Source organism: Gobio gobio, assembly GCF_949357685.1.
Source record: "Gobio gobio genome assembly, chromosome: 7".
NCBI lineage: Eukaryota > Metazoa > Chordata > Actinopteri > Cypriniformes > Gobionidae > Gobio > Gobio gobio.
The window spans coordinates 26,038,097-26,062,039 of NC_137103.1; the positions used below are offsets into that span (position 1 = coordinate 26,038,097).

Consider the following 23,943-nt stretch of genomic DNA (forward strand, 5'->3'; position numbering starts at 1 on the left):
AAACCCCAACATTTCAAGTTTGATTTTGACGTGACATAAAGCTGATATCTAAGTGGCTGAGTTTACTTACTTTTTATTTAGTCCTCCCATTAATGCCATAATTGTGTTCATTTAGACCGATTTGCTAACACGCACGAAAACAAGAGGCAGGATTTATCACACAAACCAGTCATATCCAATCATATCCTCCTCTCACATGATTGTACCCCCCCCCCCCAAACCCCCCCCCCCCCCCCCCCCCCCCCCCACACCAAACCAACTGCACGCTTTAGTGTGTCTGTTAAAACTCAATGGGCTCAGGGGAGGCAAGAGAGACGCGGACTCCTGCTGTAACTGTACCTGCTGGTGTAGCTGTTGGATAGTGTTACTTCACATTTAGTAATATTTGCATAGATTTATTTTTTAAATATGGATTATATTCTCCAATTTTTTGAGGAGGCACTGCCTCCCTTGCCTCCACGGAGGAAACACCCCTGATAAAACGGCTTCACAAAAAGTATTTTCAACATCACAGTATCGGTGTTACAAATATTCATATTATCACAGAAGAACTGGGATAAACGTTTATAGTTTGAATATAAACACTGATGTCTACGGAAGTGATAAATATCAAACAAATCTCCTTTTGAAAGTAACTTGGCGCTTCAAATAACGGTTGTATCGATTACATTGTTAAAGCTACACTGTGTAACTTTTTTAGTTTATTCTTAGCTTAAAACACACAAAATATATGTGCTCATTAATGTATATTTACTTCTTTCAAGTAATAAAGTATTCTTGTAAGTTTATAATATGCCATTGAAAATACATACGGGTGAGGGGTTCGAATGCCGGTCGCCATGTTGCCCCTCCATCTTGAAAGTACATTAGCCAAAGAGGGACATACCCGTAAATTCAAGCTTCGCCTTTCACGTTTTAACACTCGATGGCACCATGTCGAATGTGGACGAGGTCGAACTGGAAGCCATGTTAATCTTGGACTAAATCGGCCACCGTAGGAGTTAAAACGAAATCGGAATTGAGAGGAACAGAAACTAATATTCATTGGATGGTTATATACCTTTTCACCGATGGGGGGAAAATATCACACAGTGTAGCTTTAAGTCACCAGGTGGCGACAAGTGACTGGATTTGTCATTGACTTATTCATTCAAGAGATTTGTTCAAAAACGATGATTCATCCAGTAATGAAACAAGTGAAGTCATTCAATCATTCGTTCAAACCTTTTTCTTTTCTTTTTTTTATTATAAATAATTCATTCAGATTAATTAAACTTTTCAAAGAGACTGCAGCTATTAACATTTTGTCAGAACCTCTGGTAAATTACATGTTATTTTGTTAAGTTCTCTGTTCAGAATTGTGGGAGAATCGTAATCTCAGTTTTGAAAAAAAAAAGATGTAGTGCCCAGAATCGTGCAGGGATAAATATGTTTAAATATGTCATTTTGGTGATCAAAGATGAGTTTTAAAGGATAAAAATGTTTGACTACAGTGGGACAATTGATTAAAAAGTTGAAAAAGTCTTATGTCCCATGAATTCTGAGCAGTCCTGTGCTCTGTTTCAGATGGAGCAGTTTTCAGATGATGAGCTGGATCACGCTGCAGAGGAGGACAGCGATAAAGAGGACCAGGACCTGGACCAAATGTTTGGAGCATGGCTCGGAGAGCTTGACAAACTCACAAAGGTGAGGATGAGAGATGATAACCTGCCAATTTGTACCTTGTAGGTGCAGTGATGGTGATAATTCAAATAATAATGTTGTGGTTGTCAGTATAGATTAGGTCTGTGATGTCACAACTCATGAGGCTTTAAGCAGCGTGAAGAATCTGTCAATCTTTCAATTACCTTGTTTTGTGCAGTATAGATGCATTTTAGTTTACTATTTAAGCTTCTTTTATTAGTTTTAATGTTATGCAACAAAATATATTAAGAATGAATGACATCAGTAATCTGTATTTTTCTGAATTACATCAGTGATAATCTGTATTTTTCTAAATGAATCAGACAGTCCTGAAATCCCTCCACAGTGTCATTAACAGTACTGCCACAGGTGAAACTACTGTATATGTGAAGGCTCATCACTCTTTGTTTCTCTGTCTTTAGAGTCTAGATGATGGGAGACCAGAGAAGATGCAGAAAGCACCTCTCAGACAAGAGTCAAACATGGCCAACATGGCCTACCGCTTTTCCATTTATAACATCAACGGTATACACAGTATACACCCTACATTACAAAATTATATTCTATTATTATTTACAGTGTTATATTGTTAATATTCTAATATCATTATGACCTTGGGCAGGGACTGTAAATTCCAAAATGATTGATGTCATTCTTGACTACACATTTCAATGTCATTTTAACACAATAAGGATCATTCTGGTGTCTCCCTAAAGCTCAATGGGTCTCATTCACTAAGCATGCGTACGCACAATTTGTGCGTGAAATGTGCGTACGAGCGATATTAAGAACAAATTACAATTCACCAAAGATTTCATGATAATTTTTTTCTAACTGTATGAAAAAATATTGGAATAACTGAAACCACACGTACGCAAAAGAACTTACTCTGTATGGATTTATAATTGTGTTAAGAAGTTACATTTCATCCTAGCATGACTATAATTACATTGAAGTATATTGCATTAATTGCATTATATAGCATAATCCATATATAAAATTATATAATACAATTATTAAATAATGCAATTTAATTTAATCTTAAATACATTCGATCATATACAGTTAAATAGTATTATAATAGAATAATCAATATATATAATTTAATTGAATTAGTAAGAACAGCTGCGTGATAGCTTGGCTAAAGAGAGCTCTGTAATCTGGGTCTTTATAAAAGGTGTTTATTGTGAGAACTAGTGAGAATAGCACACTTGGCATTGCTCGAGGATCCGGGTGAGAGCGCGTTTGCGGCAAGTTTGATGAGTGACGAACGGCTGTAAGGAAAGCGTGTGCAGAAAGCCCTTATATGGAGATGGTTTGGGTGTGTTTTATGCAAATGACTAACCTTGTGCACGTGGCCGCTCATTTAGAATACTCCAAATTCACTATCAAAACGAGGTTAAGAACAAATTCTATTATATTTCATCATGTGCGTACAAACATTTTGTGAATCAGGCAGAGATTTTTTTGTGAGAAGTTCTCCTGTGCTTACTTATACGAAAGAATCCACGCAATTATTAGTGAATGAGACCCATTGTCACATGATTTTTCAGAAATCAGTCTAATATGCTGATTTGATGCTCAAGAAACATTTATTATTATTATCAATGTTGAATGCAGTTGTGCTGATGCTTAATATTTTAGTGGAAACTGTAATATTGTATTTTTTGTGATACTGTATTATTTGATTAATATTAGTCTAAAAGAACAGCATTTGTTTGAAATACAAATCTTTTGTAACATTATACATTTCTTTACTGTCACTTTTGATCAGCTTGCTGAATAAAAGTGTTAATTTCATCCAAAAACAAGTCTTACTGGCCTCAAATGTTGGAACGGTAGTATATTCCAAAATAATTTTTACATGTATAGCCCACACTGAAGTAATAATTTCTTCAGAATAGATACACCCTCTAGAGTCTAGAAGTCCTGATAATTTTGAAAAGTTCCCTTAGGAATATATAAAATGGTCACAGAACTCTGCATCTGCCCAAAACTGACAGGATTTGCTAAGGAGTTTCCATTTTTTTAAATTCTCACTTGCACAGATTCTGCCCGTTTGGCTGGGCTGTTTGCATAAACAAGGAACTCAATGCCCTTGAGACATAAACATCTTACTTAGTCATAATAAATATTGGCATGCTTAAATTAGCTGGTTTGTTTACATGTTTGTGTGTGTATGTTTGTTTACTTACAGAGGCACTGAACCAGGGTGACGCAGTGGATCTGGATGCTCTGATGGCGGACCTCTGTTCCATCGAGCAGGAGCTCAGCACCATCGGAAAGCCCAGCAGCGCTTCATCTCGTCTCGGAATGGCCAGTGACCCCAAAGTTCGTCAGAAGCCACCGGCTGGCCGCAGTCACAGCACTAAGCACACGGGCAGCAGCAGCGGAGGGGCGAGTAGCAGTGGCGGCAGCACCAGCAGCAGTACCCGCGCCTCGCCCGCATCTACGGTCAGAGTGGGCAGCACCACCAGCAGACCCTCGCTGGCATCCAACTTCTCTCTGGATGATATCACAGCCCAGCTGGAAAAAGCCTCCCAAAGCATGGACGAAGCAGCCAGGCAGAGCTCCACATCCTTCGGCTCTACGATCTCAGCACCGTACTCTTCCTCCACTGTCCGGCGGCCGACATCCCATCATCATCATCGCAGGACAGGGTCTGTGGGTACAGTCACCGAGCATGAGGTGCGGTCCTTTGTCCATTCCTCTCGCTCTAGCATTAACTCTGCTTCTGCGTCCAGCATGGACTCGCTGGACATCGATAAACCCAAGTCTGATCAGGACGGGTTACAGGACGGACAGGACCAGCCAAGTTCAGAGGTAAACAATGCTTCGTATTATTCTCAAATGGAGTTTTTCCACTGAGCTTGAAGCAAAGCATTATCGGATCTCTTTGAAGGATACATGCAATGATTGAAAATGAGACAAAACAAGTATTTAAATAAGCCAACTAAAATCTAAAAATCAAGATATTTCTTAATTGTTCCTTCAAAGAAAAGAAACTGTTGAGGTGGTAGTGTCCCCACTGTTTTGAAAAAACTATATATATATATATATATAGTAGCTTTATTTTTAAAAGTGTAATTTCTAGACTTAGAAAAGTCAAGCAAATTAGTAAAATCTTATTTTATTAAAATTCTGTGGGCATTTGTATAATGAATGAAATTTCTCTAGTTATGCTAAGCTCTAAAATATTTTATGGGGTAGAAATTGAGGGGGAAAATGTTTTTAATACTGAATCCTTATCCAGTAAATGACGAAAAACTGGAAAAAGTTTTTGAAAATCGCTGTGTACAGTAGGGGGCTATATTGAGAATATTGATAATTATTGGCATATATTAGGCTATCTACCTGTTGCAACAGCCTCTGGAGCGCTTAAAAAAGTGTCTATGTTGGCAGCTCACTAGGTTTTGGAATGGAGCCGAGTTCGTCAGGCCTCTAGCAGAGCAGATTAAGCATTAAAATGAGAGCAGTTTCTATCCCTGACTGAAAAACCGAATAAAAGCGGCTTTTACCCTCACTGCAGATTTAATTACACAGATAAGTGATTTTGCAGCAGTTTGGGGTTGTGTTTAGTTGTTGTACTGAGACATAGTCTAACCCAAATATTTAAAGGTTTAAATTTCAACCCATTGTGGGTATGGTTAAAAAAAGCAGACTTCTCAGATGCATCAGTTATCAGTTACATTTTCTTTCATAAATTAAATGAAAGCCATCGTGCACCATTTCTTTTCCTGAAAGGATTAGTTCACTTCAGGATAAAAATGTCCTGATAATTTTCTCACCCCCATGTCATCCAAGATGTTCATGTCTTTCTTTCTTCAGTCGAAAAGAGATTAAGGTTTTTGAGGAAAACATTCCAGGATTTTTCTTTATATAGTGGACTTCAACGGGGTACAAAGGGTTGAAGGTCCAAATTGCAGTTTCAATGCAGCTTTAAAGGGCTCTACATGATCCCAGCCGAGGAACCAGAGGAAGGAAAATAACAGGAAAATAATGCAACCGAGTTCAATTATCACATAGTGTCAATGCGGGCAGATCAGTAATATAGTTGAATATTTAGTGTCCCTGACTAAGCAAGCCAAAAGCCAAAGACAATAGAGGTGACTGTGGCAAGGAACCAAAACTCCATCAGGTGACAGAATGGAGAAAATAAAAACCTTGGGAGAAACCAGGCTCAGTCGGGGTGCCAGTTCTCCTCTGGCCAACGAACAAACAGTGTATGATTATGATTTAGTTAATATTACAAGTCAGAAGTCATATTAGATCGGAACATTCAGAGTATTTGTGCAGTTCCATCTGTTTGAAGATTTGAAGATCTGTTGTTGAGGATCAGTGCCACTGGATGTCGTGTCAATGAGGCCGTCACAGAGGAGAGTCTAGTTGACACTTCAGGGCTGCGTCGGTCGCGTCTAGGCGCAGGTCCACCATCTGATCTGGATATGGCCCGGATCCGGATGTCTACAGTAAACCTCGGGATAAACAGAGAGACTAACATTAGCGTAGATGCCATTCTTTTTATGATGTAACGAGTACATCAGGTGTTATGGGAAGTATTCCCGGTTCCGGCAGACCTAGTTAATGCAGCCTAAAACAATCATTTAACTGACTTTAATCATATAAATTGATAATGTTCTATGTGTATGCCATAGTAAAGAGGATGCGTTTTTAATCTAGATTTAAACTGACAGAGGAGTGTGTCTGCTTCCCGAACAATGCTAGGAAGACCGTTAACACAGTTTAGGTGCTAAATTGGAAAAGAAATACATGAACATCTTGAATGACATGGGGGTAAATTAGTAAATTATCAAGACAAGGCAAGTTTATTTATATAGCTCATGTCATACACTATGGTAATTCAAAGGGCTTTACACAGAAAAGGGAATTAAAATAATCACAAAATAAAAGCATGGAAAATTAAAACCGTTATAAAAGGAATTAAAATAGAAACAAATATGATAGTTATAAGAGGAGTTAAAAGAGTAAAAAGATGATACATCGATAAACTGCTCATCTGGCAAAACACCGGTGCATCATATTTTTCTCAGCTGCTTGTTTTACTGTGAGATTTTCCCATGTTGATTGTACTGTGTCTCTGGTGTTCTTTCGGCGCGCCTAAGTAATCTATTGGACGTCTCCAATAGATCCGATTTTTCACCTAAAATCAGACAGGAGAAGCAGATTTGGTCCCCGACCTCGAGTTTCGCTTTAAACCGACTACTCTACCACAGACTCAGACCATCAACATGGTTTCATCTCTCAATTTCCCAATGAACATTTCAGAATAATTTATGTTTGTCTCTTATATTTAATCAGGACATTTTCATTCTGAAGTCAACTAGTCCTTTAAGGCTAGTTCACATTGCCAACAAACTCCAACTTCTTGTTGGGCGATTAGTATTTTGACCCTGTTGCTGTTTGTCTGGCAGCTTGTGTGAATTAGTCTGTTGAACAGAATGAGTGTGTGGTCACAGATGAAATGATTTAGGAAGGCACATATGACTGCTATTTAAAGCTGTCTGAAATGCAGTCAATGAGCTGCATGCTTCCTTGGCCTCTGTGGTGGAAAAGTCTCACAGAGCAGATTGATTTGGAGGGATTTCACTAATCTATCCTTCTATCCCACAGATTTTTACTGACAAACATGATTGACCTACAGATGATTGATGATAGATAAACAATGATAGATAAGTGATTCAGCCTTTTGCAAACTTTTGCTAAACCTGGACCCACTGCCCCATTCCTTCAACCACATATATCTTTCCCAAACCCAAACCCTCCAAAGTCATATAAACAAACCTGAAAATGTAAAATGCAGTGTTTTGTGACTGGTTTAACTTCTCTGAAGTTGTCTGATTGGCTAAAACGGCCCAGCCAATTAGTCTTTTTTCAAGATCAACTGAAATGACAGATACCCATAAAGTTTATCAATTGATATATAAATGCATTAATTGATATACAGAACTAATTTTTTGTCACAATAATTACATAAAATGCATTATAAATGTTTATTTTTTTGTTTTTGTTTTATTATATTTTAATCATTTAGTAGATGCTTTTGATATTAATTTTAATGTATTATTATATTTTATTCATTTAGCATTGAATTTAATTATTCACACTATTCAAAATAAAAATAAGCAAGAAAAAAATGCTTTTAGCACAAAATACCACATGCATCTTATATCAAACCACAGAACTTTTTGTGATTGTCCATAGAAAAATTAATCTTATTTGAAATGAAACAGTGTTTCGATAGGACCATTTTCTTACTAGTTGCAGTGATTATTGCTCACAATTTTCCCCTATGCTTTCACACTATGGAAAATCGTTAATGTTTATTAATCAAAGCACTAATGACTCTTGTCTCTCCTCTCTCTCTGCACAAAGCACTCGTATCTGGACAGGGAGACCTCTCTCATTCTGCAAAGCATTGCAGGAAAGCCCTCTCACTTGCTGACCAAGGTGACGCCCTCTTTCCACCTCTGGATGTATTGAGTTTCCTCCTAGTGGCTTCCTAACCCCTCTATGCATGCCAGCATGATTCATTTTCACCCATTTTTCTTCCATCATTTGTCTTTGTTTTAAGACATAAGGATGCTATTCTAATGAAACAAAGCTTTGAAACCTCATTCCTAATATCTCTGTGTTATTTTGGTTAATTACATATAGTAAATCAAAAGTAAATTCAGTAAATCAAAGCACATTAGAGGAATCAGTATAAATGTTTGATGCAAAATTATGTGCATGGATACTTAACATCAAACAATATTTGTGGTGTCCTATAACAAACAGGAATGTTCAAGGCCTCTATTAACTCAAACTCTCCATTTTTTGTATTGTTGATCATAGTGCACTACAGGCCTATTCACACTAAGTCTGATAAGTAAAAAAACACATGCTAAAATATTCATGAATATTTTTTTGGCACAAAATTCTCAGAAAGAAAGTTAAGATATGTGAATAAATACCAAAGTTACAAATTTAATTCCAACCAAAGGAAGCAATATTCTCAAATGTAATATAATCTGTGGATAAATGCATAAATACTAATTAAAGGGATAATTCACCCAAAAATGAAAATTACCCCATGATTTACTCACCCTCAAGCTATCGTAGGTGTATATGACATTCTTCTTTCAGACGAATACAATTGGAGTTGTATTGGAGTATGGATTATAATACCATATAACGTAAATGGGAGCCTAAAATTTGAAAAAAGTGCATCCATCCATTTATAAAAGTAATCCACACGCCTCTGGGGGTTAGTAAAGGCCTTCTGAAGTCAATTGTAAAATATACATATTTTAAAAAGTAAAATATCTAGCTCAGACCACCTTCTGTATTTAACTTCCGAAAAAAGCATAACTGCGCGACAATGACATGGGACTTAGCGTAAGCATTTTGAACTGCAAGAGGCGATTCACTTTCTTTGTAATTCGAATACGGAAGACGGTCTGGCGGAAGCTAGATATTTTACTTTATAAAGTTTTAAATATGGATATTTTTCTTACACAAACCCATCGATTCACTTCAGAAGGCCTTTATTAACCCCCTGGAGCTGTGGATTACTTTTATAATGGATGGGTGCACTTTTTTGGGCTTCCATTCACTGCCATCAAAAAGCTTGGATTAGCCAGGACATTTTTTTTTTTATATATATATATATATATATATATATATATATATAACTCCGATTGTATTCGTCTGAAAGAAGAATGTCATATACACCTAGGATGGCTTGAGTGTGAGTAAATTATGGGATAATTTTCGTTTTTGGGTGAACTATCCCTTGAATTGGGTGTAAAATTGGATTGTATTGAATTTGGTGTAAAGAGTATCATGGAGTTTTATAGTTTAATTTGAAAATCTTGTTGTGCATGTTCTTCTTGGTGTGAATAGACCTTTAGTTTTCATCATGTTCATTTATTTGGGTATTTATGTTCATTTACTCTATCAATCCACTTGTTTAAATCACATAATGATACATCTGTACTGAGCCCCTAAAGGGCTTGGAGGGAAGCTGGGAAGATAAAATGTTATGCTTTTGCGTTCACTTGAAAAATTGGTGATTGGAATTATATGAAATGGGAGGAAAAATTGTATTTTAATGCTTTTGTGAGTAAACACAAAATTTCTTGAGGGAACACTATACTTTTGTGAGAGAATGTTATAGTTTTAGCAAGCAAATCACAATGCGCGCAAAAGTGTTGCAATATAATTTTTTCTCCCATCAAAATGTTTTTTTCTTTATCACCATGTTCCCTTAGGGGCTCCGTAGCATCTGAGATGTTCTCTTGAAAACAAATTATTTTGCGCTGTGACTGTTAACATACTTTAGGTATATCTGGAGAGCATGCAAGCATGTTTTGAAATAAGTTTTGAGCTGTGTGTTATCGGCAGCTCTTCAGCACTGCGTGTCCAAATCACATAATTAAAAATGGGATTTTGTGGAGCTCATTCTATTTAGAGGTTAAACATTTGGACATCTGAGAAAAGTATTATACATGAGGATGAAAACTGGAAATGGATAATTTATAATTGAAGTTAGATCAGCATCATTGCTTCTGTTATTATGGAAGGAAACTTTGTTTCGTCACTGCTTGTGTAACACAACATCTGTGATAATGGCTGTAAGTGATGACTGTGTGCTCCCTCAGGGTTTGTATGAACCTGTTTTTTAGATGGGTACACCCTTGGATCGTTTAGCTGTGGACAGGTGGCAGACGGACCCGCAAGGTAGCGAGTGACATAATGATCAGCGCAACAGATGGATTCTTGGAAGAGATTGAGTTTCTTCAGAAACAGCAGGCTACAGTCCCATCACAACAGAAGTGTTTGGCTCCCACAAGCAACCAGTGTTTGTTTGCTCTTTTTTGAGGATTTACCTGCTCAACAAAAATAGTTTGTAAACCAAACCTCCATTAAAAAGTGTTCAGGATTAAGCTTTCTTAGCTCAGATCAGCTCATCCTGTTAAACTATACTGTGGCCTATAGACCCATGGAAGCCTGTCCAGTGCCGTCCACTCCTGATAACCAAATTCAGTGCGTTAAACCCAACACAAACTCATGGTAGCTTTTGTATATTTTGGCTAATTGATGGCTAATTTGTATTCCCACAATCTGCTGACACCCCACTGACGGTTATGTTGGGTGGACCGTCATGCTTTTTTTCTTCTAAAAACCATGTGAAAATTCATTCAAAAAATCGGTCCCTCATAAAAATACATTTTCCTGTGAGATTAGGTTGGTTAAACCATTCACTAAGAATGTCATGCTGACTTTCTATCAGGTTGGAAATCTCCGATTTCTGTGGGAAATCTGTTTACGAATGTGCTGACAGTGAAGTTGCACTGTCATTTCTTGTGTAGTTCTTTTCTGTTTTGTTGTGGACACTGTCTGAAGTGTGCGTCAGCTTTGTAGTGGCGGCTTGGCGTGGCGGCATTAGCAAGGCTTGGAGTCGGTTGAGGAGATCTGATTGGTTGCAGGAGTTGAGCGAACGTGCTGTTAATCCTCTTTGCACTCGGGAGGTTTCATCACCTAGATTTTCATTCCTTATTCTGACACTGTCTGTTCGTCACTGCCCTTGTGAAAAAGTACACTTTAGCATACTTTTAAAAAGAGTTCTAATTATGGATATAATATACTTGAGGGCAAACTGAATATCATGTTTTTTGGACACTTAATTGCAAACAACTACAATTAACTAAATGTATTATTATTTCAATTTATTTTAAATGCAATTAGTTGAACTTGAGTGCCTTTTTGAACCACTTATGTAGGATTTAAATACATCTTCTATTGTCTTTGAAATATGGTTCAAGTGTATATACTGTTGAATATACTGATAAACATTTATGGTAAACTAAAAAATACTTTAATGTCAATATCTATTGACATTATCAACATCTAATTATTAATTTCTTTTTAAAAACAGAAAAAAAAAAGACTGACAAACTTTTGAATGGTAGTGTATATTGTTACAAAATATTTATATTTTAAATAAATGCTTTTTTAACTTTTTATCCATCAAAGAATCCTGAAAAAAAGTATTAGAGGTTATAATAAATATTAAGCAGCTGCTTTCAACATTGATAATAAGAGAGTATCAAATCAGCACATTCGAATGATTTCTGAAGAACCATGTGACACTGAAGACTGGAGTAATGATGCTGTACTGTATGTCATATGTTTAAATATATTTGTAATTGCAAATTTGTAATGAAGTTGCAATTTCGTACATTTAAAATATATTAAATATCTAGTTCAGTCACATTACTCTAGAGGGCACAGGCTGATAAGTAATTTACGTGCAATCTGCAAGCAGTCACATCATTACCACACTTGGCACAAACTGATTAGCCTCTGCTGATCTTTCAGCCAATGAGATTGTTTGCTCAACATTTGAATAGTCTGGTTCTGTATTTTCTGTAGGCTAATCAGTTCTTTTGAAACCCTCCACCTCCCTAACTCCACCTGCCTAGAACAGGATTCATGTATGTCTGTTCACGCAGCAGCAGCATATCTTACATGCTCACAGCAGAGTGTCTGTGTATCTATTAGCAGTAAGTCCATATTTGTTTTTGCAGCAGTGTAATTGCCATATTTAATAACGTGCTAAATCTATTTCGAGAGTTGTCATGATTTAACTTTAATATCAAATAACACACTTCATGTATTAAGATACATAGTCATGAAAGTGGCCTTTTATTTAATTAATATTATATGTAAATATAAATACTTTTAAGATTTGAAGCACACTACAAGTGCACATTAAGCACACTTCTTTTTCACAACGGGGTGCAAATTAAAGTTAATCAAATGAATCAGTTCTTGTCACGTTAATTGCTTTATCCTTAAGTAAACAAACTTCACAGTCTTGTGAAAATGTATTCAGATTCAGCTGTTGTTTGTGACACAATATGCTGACGTTCATAATGTGAGGTTCTAACACCTACAGCTCCTGGGTTTTTGTCTCTCATCATACTCCTCCTCTCCACTTTTATTTGAGTCACTGATAACCGTAAGTCTGCCCTCAGGGGACACACCTGCTCACAGAGATGTCTTTCTCTCTCCTCTCACTGCACAAGCTGCACTTGTCTCCTAATTTCCGAAAAACCTTGGCTCCTGTACAAGCCTTGATATCGGAAAATAATATAGATAATTGTAGTTTCTGTAGCCAGGTGGTTTGTGATGTAGAATTATGGGTCAGGAGAACAGCTGCTGGGCAGTTTCTGCTGCTGCTTTAGCACCAGTTTATTTCCTTCTTAAACAAAGGGTCATTTAGGGTTTGGCATTGAGGCCTTGAAATTCAATAGTAGTATCACCATTATAAGCTACTAATAATATCTGGATTCAGATCAGGCCATTCTTATAGGCAAGGCAAGTTTATTTGTATAGCACATTTCATACACAGTGGCAATTCAAAGTGCTTAACACAGAAATGAAATAAAAATATTCATAAGTGAATTAAAACAGTTATAATAGGAATGAAAATAAATAAAAAAATTAAGATGAAAACCCCTATCTGTGGTGGAAGAAAATGGAGAGTCAGGTTTACTTTAAAAATATTTGTCAGGTAACTGTGCATTATTTAGACAGACAAATCTTCTTGGCCTAACTTGAGGGCGTTCTCTAGATACCCATCAGAGCAGATCTAAACGGGTCTTCCTCACACCGGAGGGAATACTCAAATTTGGGACTTCCCCATATTGGCTGTCTGCTTCTGTGGTTTTTAACCGGCTCACAGCACGGCCTACTCGCCCACGTGATATCTCAAAATTCTCAAAATTTCTCATCCACCTATGGTTTATCCACCCCACTTATTTATCGCTCCCCGTCTCTCAACCTCTTCCACCCGGACAGCCTTAACAAAATAAAAATATTGAAAGATAAAAATAAAGAGTATAATTAAAACTGAAAATAAAAATAGGGTTAAATTGAAACATATAAATTCAAATGCAAGCAGTTCGGACAAAGCACGTACAGTGGCACAGTGCTCATTCAGTAAATGCACAGCTAAACAGATGTGTTTTGAGTCTGGATTTGAAAGTGGCTACTGTTGGAGCACATCTGATCTGTTCAGGAAGCTGGTTCCAGCTACGGCTGGCATAATAGCTAAAAGCAGACTCTCCTTGCTTTGAGTGAACCCTTGGTATTTCTAACTGACTTGATCCTGATGATCTGAGTGATCTGATGGGTTTGTATTTAATCAGCATATCTGCACTGTATTGAGGTCCTAGGTCATTGAGGGATTTATATACAAGTAACAGCACTTTAAAATCGATCCTAAATGTAATGGGAAGCCAGTGTAAAGACCTGAGGACTGGTGTGAAATTGGTCATATTTTCTGGTTCTGCTCAGGATCCTGGCAGCAGCGTTCTGTATGAGCTGCAGCTGTCTAATGGTCTTTTTGGGAAGGCCAGTGAGAAGACCATTACAATAGTCCACCCTACTGGTGATAAAAGCTTGAACGAGTTTCTCTAAGTCTTGCCTGGAAACAAAGCATATATTTTTCAGATGATAGTAAGCTGATTTAGTTATTGCTTTGACATGACTACTGAAACTCAGGTCTGACTCCAAAATCACACCCAGATTCCTGACTTGATTTTTTGATTTTAGTCCTTTTAGCCTCAAGATATGCGTTCACCTTGAGAATAGAAGAATATGTGGTGACATGCTTTGTGTTAATATGTGTGTTTCTGTGTCAGTTACCCGTTTCCACATGATTAGGTGACTCATGCCACAGAAACATGAATGATACAGTTCCACACATGCATATTTCAGAATTTATTTTAATAAATAAAGTTCAGCTTGTAGTTAAATAGACATTTTCTTTTAACCCTTACAAAAATGTACCATTTAAATTAAAATAGACCATAAACCTTGTTTAAATGCTTAAGAATAGGGGTGGGAATCACAGGGTACTTCACGATACGATACATGGCTCACGATATGATACAATAATGTCACGATTACAACACTTTGGACTTAAAGGTGCACTGTGTAAATTTTAGCGCCATCTAGTGGTGAGGTTGTTGCAAATTGCAATTGCACCCGCTCACCCCTCCCTTTCGAAGCTACGGGGGCTGACACAGGACACAAATGTAGTCGTCGGAGAGAGCAGAGTGTGACTAGCGCTCTGTAGAGAAGTTTGTCCGTTTAGAGCTACTGTAAAACATGACGGGGCAAAATGGCGAATTCACTGTAAGGGGACCTGCAGTGTATGTAGATAGAAATGGCTCATTCTAAGGTAATAAAAACAAAACGGTTCATTATGTAAGGTCTTTATACTCCACTGAAAACATATTTGTGTATATTATATTTCATTTCTGTTGATAGATCCTCATAAATACTACACACTGCACCTTTAAAAGTGGCTGTGGCATCTATTTTACTCACATTGCTGTCCACTGTCCTGTTAAAAACCGCTTTTTCTTTGGCTAGTTAACTAATGTTCAAGCAGGGAAATCTATTTAGAGCGCCTTATTTTATTAATTAAAATATAGATTTTTGGCACCAGCATATCGATTCTCGTACCGCGCGGAGAAGGACAATGATATATTGCCCTATCGATATTTTGTCCCACCCCTACTCAAGAATAGTCTATTTTTTGGAATGTCATATTTTGATTTATATTTTGATGTAAATATGTTAATATGATTGCCATTACCCAATTAAAGGGATAATTCACCTTAAAACTTTAATTCTGTAATCAGTTACTCACCCTCATGGTGCTTGTTCATCTTCAAAACACAAATGAAGAGATTGTTAATCAAACCTGAGAGATTTCTGTCCCTCATTGAAAGTCCATTACACCAAAACTTTGATGCTTCAAAAAGTCGTAAAAGAATCGAGAAATTGCTGTTGAGCTTCCTTTTACCATATTCTATGTGCTTTATGTACGTGTTGATGTAGGCCTAAATTAAATCAATTCAATTTATAAAGCGATTGTGTCTCTTCAGAAGACTTGATTAAACTGCTTGATTCATATGGATTACTTTTATAATCTCTTTATGAACTTTTTGAAGCTTGGGTGAAATGTACTTTCAGTGGAGGGACAGAAATCTCGTAATCTGATGAATATAAGCAAGGGCAAATGTATGGATCTGATTATGAGAGTGATGCTATTTTTAATGTTTAATATTACTGTAGTCGCTGTGCTCAGCATTAGTCAGGGGAGGACTTTTAAGAGGCTTGAGCTGTAATTTCCTCATTTGCCATTTTGTTAGTTAAAATGAGGAGGCATTTGTGTCCAGATTTTTGGATGATTCTGGAGCTGCAGTCAGTCTTTCTGTGCCCTTTTATGGCTGTTTTCTTGTGTGTATTTGTGTGTTATTCACTGCAGTGTGAGACGATAATACACTGTGATTCGGCACAATCCCAAGCCCAGACTAAAGCATTGCTCACAAATACACACACGCAGAAACCGTGGAGAGGAGGGCTTGACAGAAGTGTATCTGACAGTAAAAGGGGAGGGATCATCTCTTTGTTTGAGAGAGAGAGAGAGAGAGAGAGAGAGAGAGAGAGAGAGAGAGAGAGAGAGAGAGAGAGAGAGAGAGAGAGAGAGAGAGAGAGAGAGAGAGAGAGAGAGAGAGAGAGAGAGAGAGAGAGAGAGAGAGAGAGAGAGAGAGAGAGAGAGAGAGAGAGAGAGAGAGAGAGAGAGAGAGAGAGAGAGAGAGAGAGAGAGAGAGAGAGAGAGAGAGAGAGAGAGAGAGAGAGAGAGCGAGAGAGAGAGAGCGAGAGAGAGAGAGAGAGCGAGAGAGAGAGAGCGAGAGAGAGCGAGAGAGAGAGAGAGCGAGAGCGAGAGATTAGCCAGTAGACGTGAGGTAGTAGAGTGTAGCTAGCTCTGCCCATCCTCCACCTCTCCGCTGGTTGTAGTAGATGCGTTTTACGCTCTTGGGCAGAAGAGCTTCTCTCTGGGAATCATTTATGCTGTTGGAAAAAGATTCCAGTCATTTCAGTGATCTCACAGCTGACCATTACGGATTTACATGGACATTAAACTGCGCTGAGCATGGATCTGCACACCTCAGCAATGGCCAGAACAGTCATGAATAGATGTGGACCAGCTTCAGACGTGCTACAATGGGATATTTTTCTGTTTGACTGGACCTATAATTCTAAATGTGACTATTGAAAAGCAGCTTTCTGTAATCTGTTGAGGTGAATCTGTATTAGGGATTGCGAAAGGGCTACCAGATGCAAATGGGGCAAACGCCAGGAGAAGAGCGCTCAGATTGTATTTGCCAACAGATGTCTTAGTACTGCTTGTTTTTAAGCCTGTATTTTCCTCTTTATTCTTTGTACCAAATAACCATAGGTTACCGTTCTTCACGGTCGAAATAACCCTTTTTACAATGGCATCTTGCTGGAAAAGTCAGGTAAATGTGAGGATTGCTCCTCAAATGTCCAAATGTTTAACCATAGGAAGTAGCGAGGAACCCCATTCCCAGCATAACAGTACAATCATTCAGAATGTATTTCCATTTGGTGACTGTGTTTGTATGTGTATTTAGGAGGAACAAGCTGCCAAACAAAAAGCTGAGAAGATCCGAGTAGCTCTGGAGAAGATAAAGGAAGCACAGGTTAAAAAGGTGAGATGATCAGCAGATTTTTGTTTACACATACATAGAGCTTAACTGAACTGACACAAGTACGCTCACAAATATTTCCAGTTTAACAACCTGTACTGTTTATACTTCTGTGCTCTACAGTAGTTTTTCATTTCAGCTTCAGCATGTGCAGTGTATTGTAGAAGTGGGTCATCGCAGTGTAATGCAGCACACTTACACAGCGGAATCAAGCCCTCGTGAGACCTGGGGAATGATTTTATAGCACATTTTCACAGAATTAAAGTAATTTGGCTCTAGAGGAACTTTGTTGCCTTTAATAGAGATTAACTTTTTTTTTTTTTAACCAAAAGTCACACATTCTAACTATTCATTATAATAATAATAATTATTGATAATAAAATATAAAACAACAAATTATATAATAATTATTAATAATAATAATAGTTTTTTTTTACCAAAAGTCACACTTTTTACTTTGCTTAAAGGGTTAGTTCACCCAAAAATGAAAATTCTGTCATTAATTACTTACCCTCATGTCGTTCGACACCCGTCAGACCTCCGTTCATCTTCGGAACAGAAATGAAGATATTTTAGTTGAAATCTGATGGCTCTGAAAGGCCTCCATTGGCACAATGCACGGTTCACTCTCAAGACCCATAAAAGGTACTAAAGACATCGTTACAAAGTCCATCTCACTACAGTGGTTCTAAAATAACTTTATGAATCGGCGAGAATAGTTTTTGTGCGCAAAAAAACCCTAAATAACGACTTACATAGTGATGACGATTTCAAAACAAGGCATCATGAAGCTTCGAATCGTTATGAATCAGTGAGTCGAATCAGCAGTTTGGATCGCGTGTCAAACCGCCAAACTGCTGAAATGTGGCGATTCAAACTGCTGATTCGACTCGCTGATTCATAACGCCTCGAAGCTTCATGATGCCGTGTTTTGAAATCGTCATCACTATATAAGTCGTTATTTAGGGGTTTTTTGCGCACAAAAACTATTCTCGTCACTCCATAAAGTTATTGTAGAACCACTGTAGTGAGATGGACTTTGTAACGACGTCTTTAGTACCTTTTAAGGGTCTTGAGAGTGAACCGTGCATTGTGCCAATGGAGGCCTTTCTGAGCCATCAGATTTCAACTAAAATATCTTCATTTCTGTTCCGAAGATTTTTCATTTTTGGGTGAACTAACCCTTTAATGGCTCTTTCATAATAATAATAATAATAGTAATAATATATACTAATGATTCATTATAACTATTAATTATGATAATTAATTACTATTAATATTATTATTGATGATTAAGATGAAAAATAAAAACAACAAATTATTATTATTAAAATATTAATATGATTTATTGTTTTGTAATGATTCTTCAAAAAGATGTCCAATATTTTTACTGAGTGTCACACGTTCTACTATGGTTAACGGTTCTTAAGTTTTATTATTGTTTTCAAATAAAGCAATAAGCCTCAAAAAGCCATGGTTTGCAGTGGTTTTAGAACAGTTATGCATTAAGCAAATTATAATTCAATACTTTTTCCACCAGTCAAAGTAGTTCTTCAGCAATAACACACAGACGCAGCAGCGCAGTAATACTGATGCAGTGAGTGTGGTGTGTCACAGGTGTGTGTTGTGATGCTGCATATAATTTATTGGACACTATAATCAATAATAATCAGTAGGCATTGGTTGTTAAAAATAATATTGGACTTTAGACTTTATTGGATGTGTCTGTCTATGTTGGCAAGTATAAATGTGTACACGTCGATATATGTGCAGTCATAAATTGATGTCCTGTGTCAGGACTTCCTGAGAGTTCTGTGCTGTTATCTGAGGAGGTCAAACATGGCTGTGTTGATACAAACAGCCAAGACAGGATGATCAAGACAACTCAAACACATTGAGGGGATTAGATCTGTGCACGTGCGCCCGTGTGGCCTTACTGTCCCTCAGTGTGTGTGTGTGTGGGTCAGCAGTCCTGATGGAATGTTTTCTGGGTCAGGTCACTGTCACAGTCCAAAATCTGAGCTTGTGTCTCTTTAAATGCTGCTCCCTTAAAGTGAAATCACTATAAATACGCTCCTAAAGTCCATAGTTAATCCGAAATAAAAGCTTGTAGAAACTAACATGCTACTGGATTTGCAGTGGTGCTCAGGGAGGAAGCTCACTAATTAAGATCTGATAAATATGTATGTGTATATTTTTGTGCAATGTCAGAAATTGATTGTTAAATCGGGTCTGCTGAAATGACAGTTGTAAAGAACTGATTGGTATAAATAAATCAAATTTATCAACAATATCAGCATATACAGTCATGTGAAAAAGAAAGTACACCCTTTTCAATTCTATGGTTTTACGTATCAGGACATAACAAAAAATTATTTGGTCCTTAGCAGGTCTTAAAATTAGCGTGTCATTTAACAAAAACTAGGGCAAAATGAGGAAGCCATGTGTGACACCCTTACTGCTTCCATAGGAATAAAGAGGGAAAGGAGCAGTCAGGCACAGCTCATCAAATGCCTTTGATTAACTGATCATCAGTAAGTGTGACCACCTCTATAAAAGCAGAAGTTTTGGCAGTTTGCTGGTCTGGAGAATTCAGGTGTGTGTTAATCAGACATCAGCAATGATCTTAGAGAAGCAATTGTTGCTGCCCATCAATCTAGGAAGGGTAATATGGCCATTTCTAAACAATTTGAAGTCCCTCAATTCTAGAGTGCAAAACATTCAAGACAGTTGCCCATAAGTGGATGTCCCACCAAATTCACCTCAATGTCAGACCGTGCAATGCTCAGAGAAATCGCAAAACACCCAAGAGATACACCTCACACTCTACAGGCTTCAGTTAGCATGTTAAATGTGCATATGAACAAACCACAAGACTTCTGGATCAATGTCCTTTGGACAGACGAGACCAAAGCGGAGATGTTTGGCCATAATGCACAGCGCCATGTTTGGCAAAAACCAAAGCACAAACACCTCATACCAACTGTCAAGCACTGCGGTGGAGGGGTGATGATTTGGGCATGTTTTGCAGCCACAGGACCTGGGCACCAAAGTAGTCTAGAGTCAAATGTGACACCATCTGTCCGACAGCTAAAGCCTGGCTGACTGAAATTGGGCCATGCAACCAGACAGTGATCCCAAGCACACCAGCAAATCTACACCAGAATGGCAGTAAATTTAAAAGAATCAATGTGTTGCACTGGCCCAGTCAAGGTCCAGACCTCAACCCGATTGAAATAATGTGGCAGGACCTTAAGAGAGCTGTGTATAAACAGATGCCCACAAATCTCAAAAACCTGAAGCAACATTGTGAGCCAAGTATGAGCCAAAATTCATCCACAACAATGTGAGAGACTGATAAAGTCATACAGAAAAGGTTATTACTGCTAATGGTGGTTCTACAAGCAATTAAATCATAGGGTGTAGTGTACTTAGTCACTCATGGCTTCTCCCTAGATTTTTGTTAAATAAACCATGAACCGGTGTAATATGTTGTGTTGTTGTATTTTCTTAATTTTAAGACCTGCTAAAGTCCAGAGTATTTTTTATGTCCATATAAAACCATAGAATTCATAAGGGTGTACTTTCTTTTTCAAATGAATGTATATGTGGCTTAGTTGCAATAGATTAGAGTAGATGTTAGATTAATAGCCTGTGTAGATTCTGGCATTTTCACTGGATTGGTCTTTTGTGGCCTTTGACCAAAAATGTAAAATGTAGGTCAGTGTGTGTAATGTCATAGAGAGAGAGAGGATCTTATTTGGTTTATATATTCACAGGCTTTTTGTTGTTGCTGAGACTTTTTTTTTTTTTTTACTAAAATGGGGATATGTATGTGGAAGGGTTATTTCATTTAATTTAGTTTTGATTCAGAATCAAAAGTAGTTTATGTGCCATACCTGGGTATGTTTAAGGATAAGTAAGCAGATAACCTCAACTTTCGGTTCCAAAAACGGAAGTAACTTTCAGGGTATGCAAGTAGCCATAGCAACTCAATCTCTGAACATAACCTGCTCCGAACCATAATAATAGTAAGAGGTATTCAGATCCATGTAATATAATTAATAGTTATATTAATATAACTAAATGTGTTACATAGTTACAGTTATAATATACAATATTATACATTAATTCTAAAGCACTATTATAACATGTTTAAATGTTAATTCAATTCAAATATATTTATTATGTATTTTATTGTCATCTCACACATGGATCTTCATTCAATTAATTATCATCAAACAAACATTATAATCCTTATTCTCAGTGAATAAAGATTACCTATTAAACGAAAAGATTGAAAAAATGATTGCACAACCACCAAATAGGTGGCGATGTGCACTAAGTAGGTTATGTAAATCGCCATTAAACAAAAGAAGGAGGAATTAGTATGGCGCACTTTTCTGTTTCCATGGTGACTTGTCGTTTCGTCGATCTGTTGAGAATGTCTTGTGTGTTCACGGTTAACATACTCTGGGTTGGCTGAACTTACTCTTAGAATTGAGTGGGTTCAGGTGCAAAACTTAGTGCACAGGACATTGGTCTTTTTTTAGCGCCCTTGGGTCTCGGATTAAAAAAATATACATTTAAACAAATGGACTTGAGAAGAACCGAATTGAATTATGTAAATAATTACCTTGAATATTTAGGAAAATAAACTCTAATCATCTTATGGTCATGTAAATAAGTATTTTTTGTCATTACACCAAAAGTTATAGAACATAATGAGGTTACAGTGATAAGTGATTGACATTTCAGCACTTCATGAACAATATTGTTTGTGTGAAGTGCATTTTTGGAAAACACATGTAGAAAAGGACCAAATGTTTGTAACCTCGCAGACAGAAGGTTAACTAGGGGGCTCAGAAACCCCAGCGGCTCCCCTTAACATAACTGTTGTCATGTCCTTTCTCTCCCCTCAGTTGGTAATCCGAGTGCACCTATCAGATGAAAGCTCAAAAACTATGATGGTGGATGAGAGACAGACTGTGCGTCAGGTGCTGGACAACCTGCTCGACAAATCTCACTGCGGGTATAGCCTGGACTGGTCTCTGGTTGAAATCATCTCTGAACTCCAGATGGGTAAGAGCCAGAGGACAGACCCCTCTCTGGTCCTCATTGTGACTTCTTCTGGCCAAGAACAGCCCTCTAACTGACATGAAAATGGACCAACCATGGGGTGTTTTTTTTTTCTACATGTTTAATTGTCATTTTTTTAAAGATTTCTGAAGGATCATGTGACACTGAAGACTGGAATAATGACAGCTTTACCATCATAGGAATAAGTTACACTTTAAAATATGTTAAAATAGAAAACGGTTGAAAAATGTAGTAATATTTTATAGTATTACTGTTTTTACAGTATTACATATTTGAGCAAAAGAGTCTTATTGACCACAGACTTTTAAGCTAACTAACACAACTCTTATAACGAAGTAGAATATACAGTTGTGTGCATGTGGATATCTTGTTTATTTAATGCTAATTTGATGCTAATTGCTAAACAAAACGTTAAATATCATTTTAAGACCCTGTATCATACATACATACATTTTATATATATATATATATATATATATATATATATATATATATATATATATATATATATATACATACATGCATACATACATACATACATACATGCATACATACATACATACATACATACATACATACATACATACATACATACATACATACATACATACATACATACATACATACATACATACATACATACATACATACATACATACATACATACATACATACATACATACATACATACATACATACATACATACATACATACATACATACATGCATGCTATGAGGGGTCTGAAATTGTCATGGTAGGTGCATGTCCACTGTGAGACATAATCTAAAAAAAAAAAATCCAGAAATCACAATGTATGATTTTACTTATTTGCAGCTGTATCATACAAATAAATAGTTAAAAAATCATACATTGTGATTTCAGGATTTTTTTTTTTAGATTATGTCTCTCACAGTGGACATGCACCTACGATGACAATTTCAGACCCCTCCATGATTTCTAAGTGGGAGAACTTGCAAAATAGCAGGGTGTTCAAATACTTATTTTCCTCACTATATATATTTTCCTCACTATATATATATATATATATATATATATATATATATATATATATATATATATATATATATATATATATATATATATATATATATATATATATATATATATATATATATAGTGAGGAAAATATATATAGTGAGGAAAATAAGACCTGTATATATGTATGTATATATGTATGTATATATGTATGTATGTGTGTAAGAGTCTTGTAAACAAGGCAGACTGATAAAAACCTGTGTCATCGTATAAGTGGTCTTGCAGGTAGTGCAGGATAGTGTGGCATGCTACATGGTTGACCATTCCTTCATTGACTAGTCTGAAGTATCATCCAAAGAGAGATTGAATCAATAAAGGCAAATGAAAAAAGGGATTAAAGTCATGTGGTCAGGCTTGCCCCAGATCAAGCACAACGACAGCAGGATGATAATGCAAATCTTTTTTCATTTTTCACTGGTCTTCAAAAACATAACCGCAGCCCTATTTGATTTATTTGATCGCTGCAGATTAGCAACGAGTATAGATTAGCAACGTCTATGTCTGAAA

The 23,943-nt window shown here is 36.8% G+C and overlaps 1 protein-coding gene across 9 annotated transcripts in view; it reads left to right on the forward strand.

The window, feature by feature from the left end:
- Positions 1-23,943, forward strand: part of raph1a (Ras association (RalGDS/AF-6) and pleckstrin homology domains 1a) — a 93,029-nt gene that overhangs the window by 52,357 nt on the left and 16,729 nt on the right. For 8 of the 9 annotated variants that reach the window (XM_079821754.1, XM_079821761.1, XM_079821760.1 and 5 more), the window contains 6 exons: positions 1,567-1,686; positions 2,106-2,208; positions 3,881-4,506; positions 8,077-8,151; positions 17,205-17,282; positions 22,202-22,361. In XM_079821754.1, coding sequence (XP_079677880.1) covers positions 1,567-1,686; positions 2,106-2,208; positions 3,881-4,506; positions 8,077-8,151; positions 17,205-17,282; positions 22,202-22,361 — 1,162 coding nt within the window. The remainder of the gene's footprint in view (positions 1-1,566; positions 1,687-2,105; positions 2,209-3,880; positions 4,507-8,076; positions 8,152-17,204; positions 17,283-22,201; positions 22,362-23,943) is intronic. The other variant, XM_079821759.1, reaches the window with a different exon arrangement.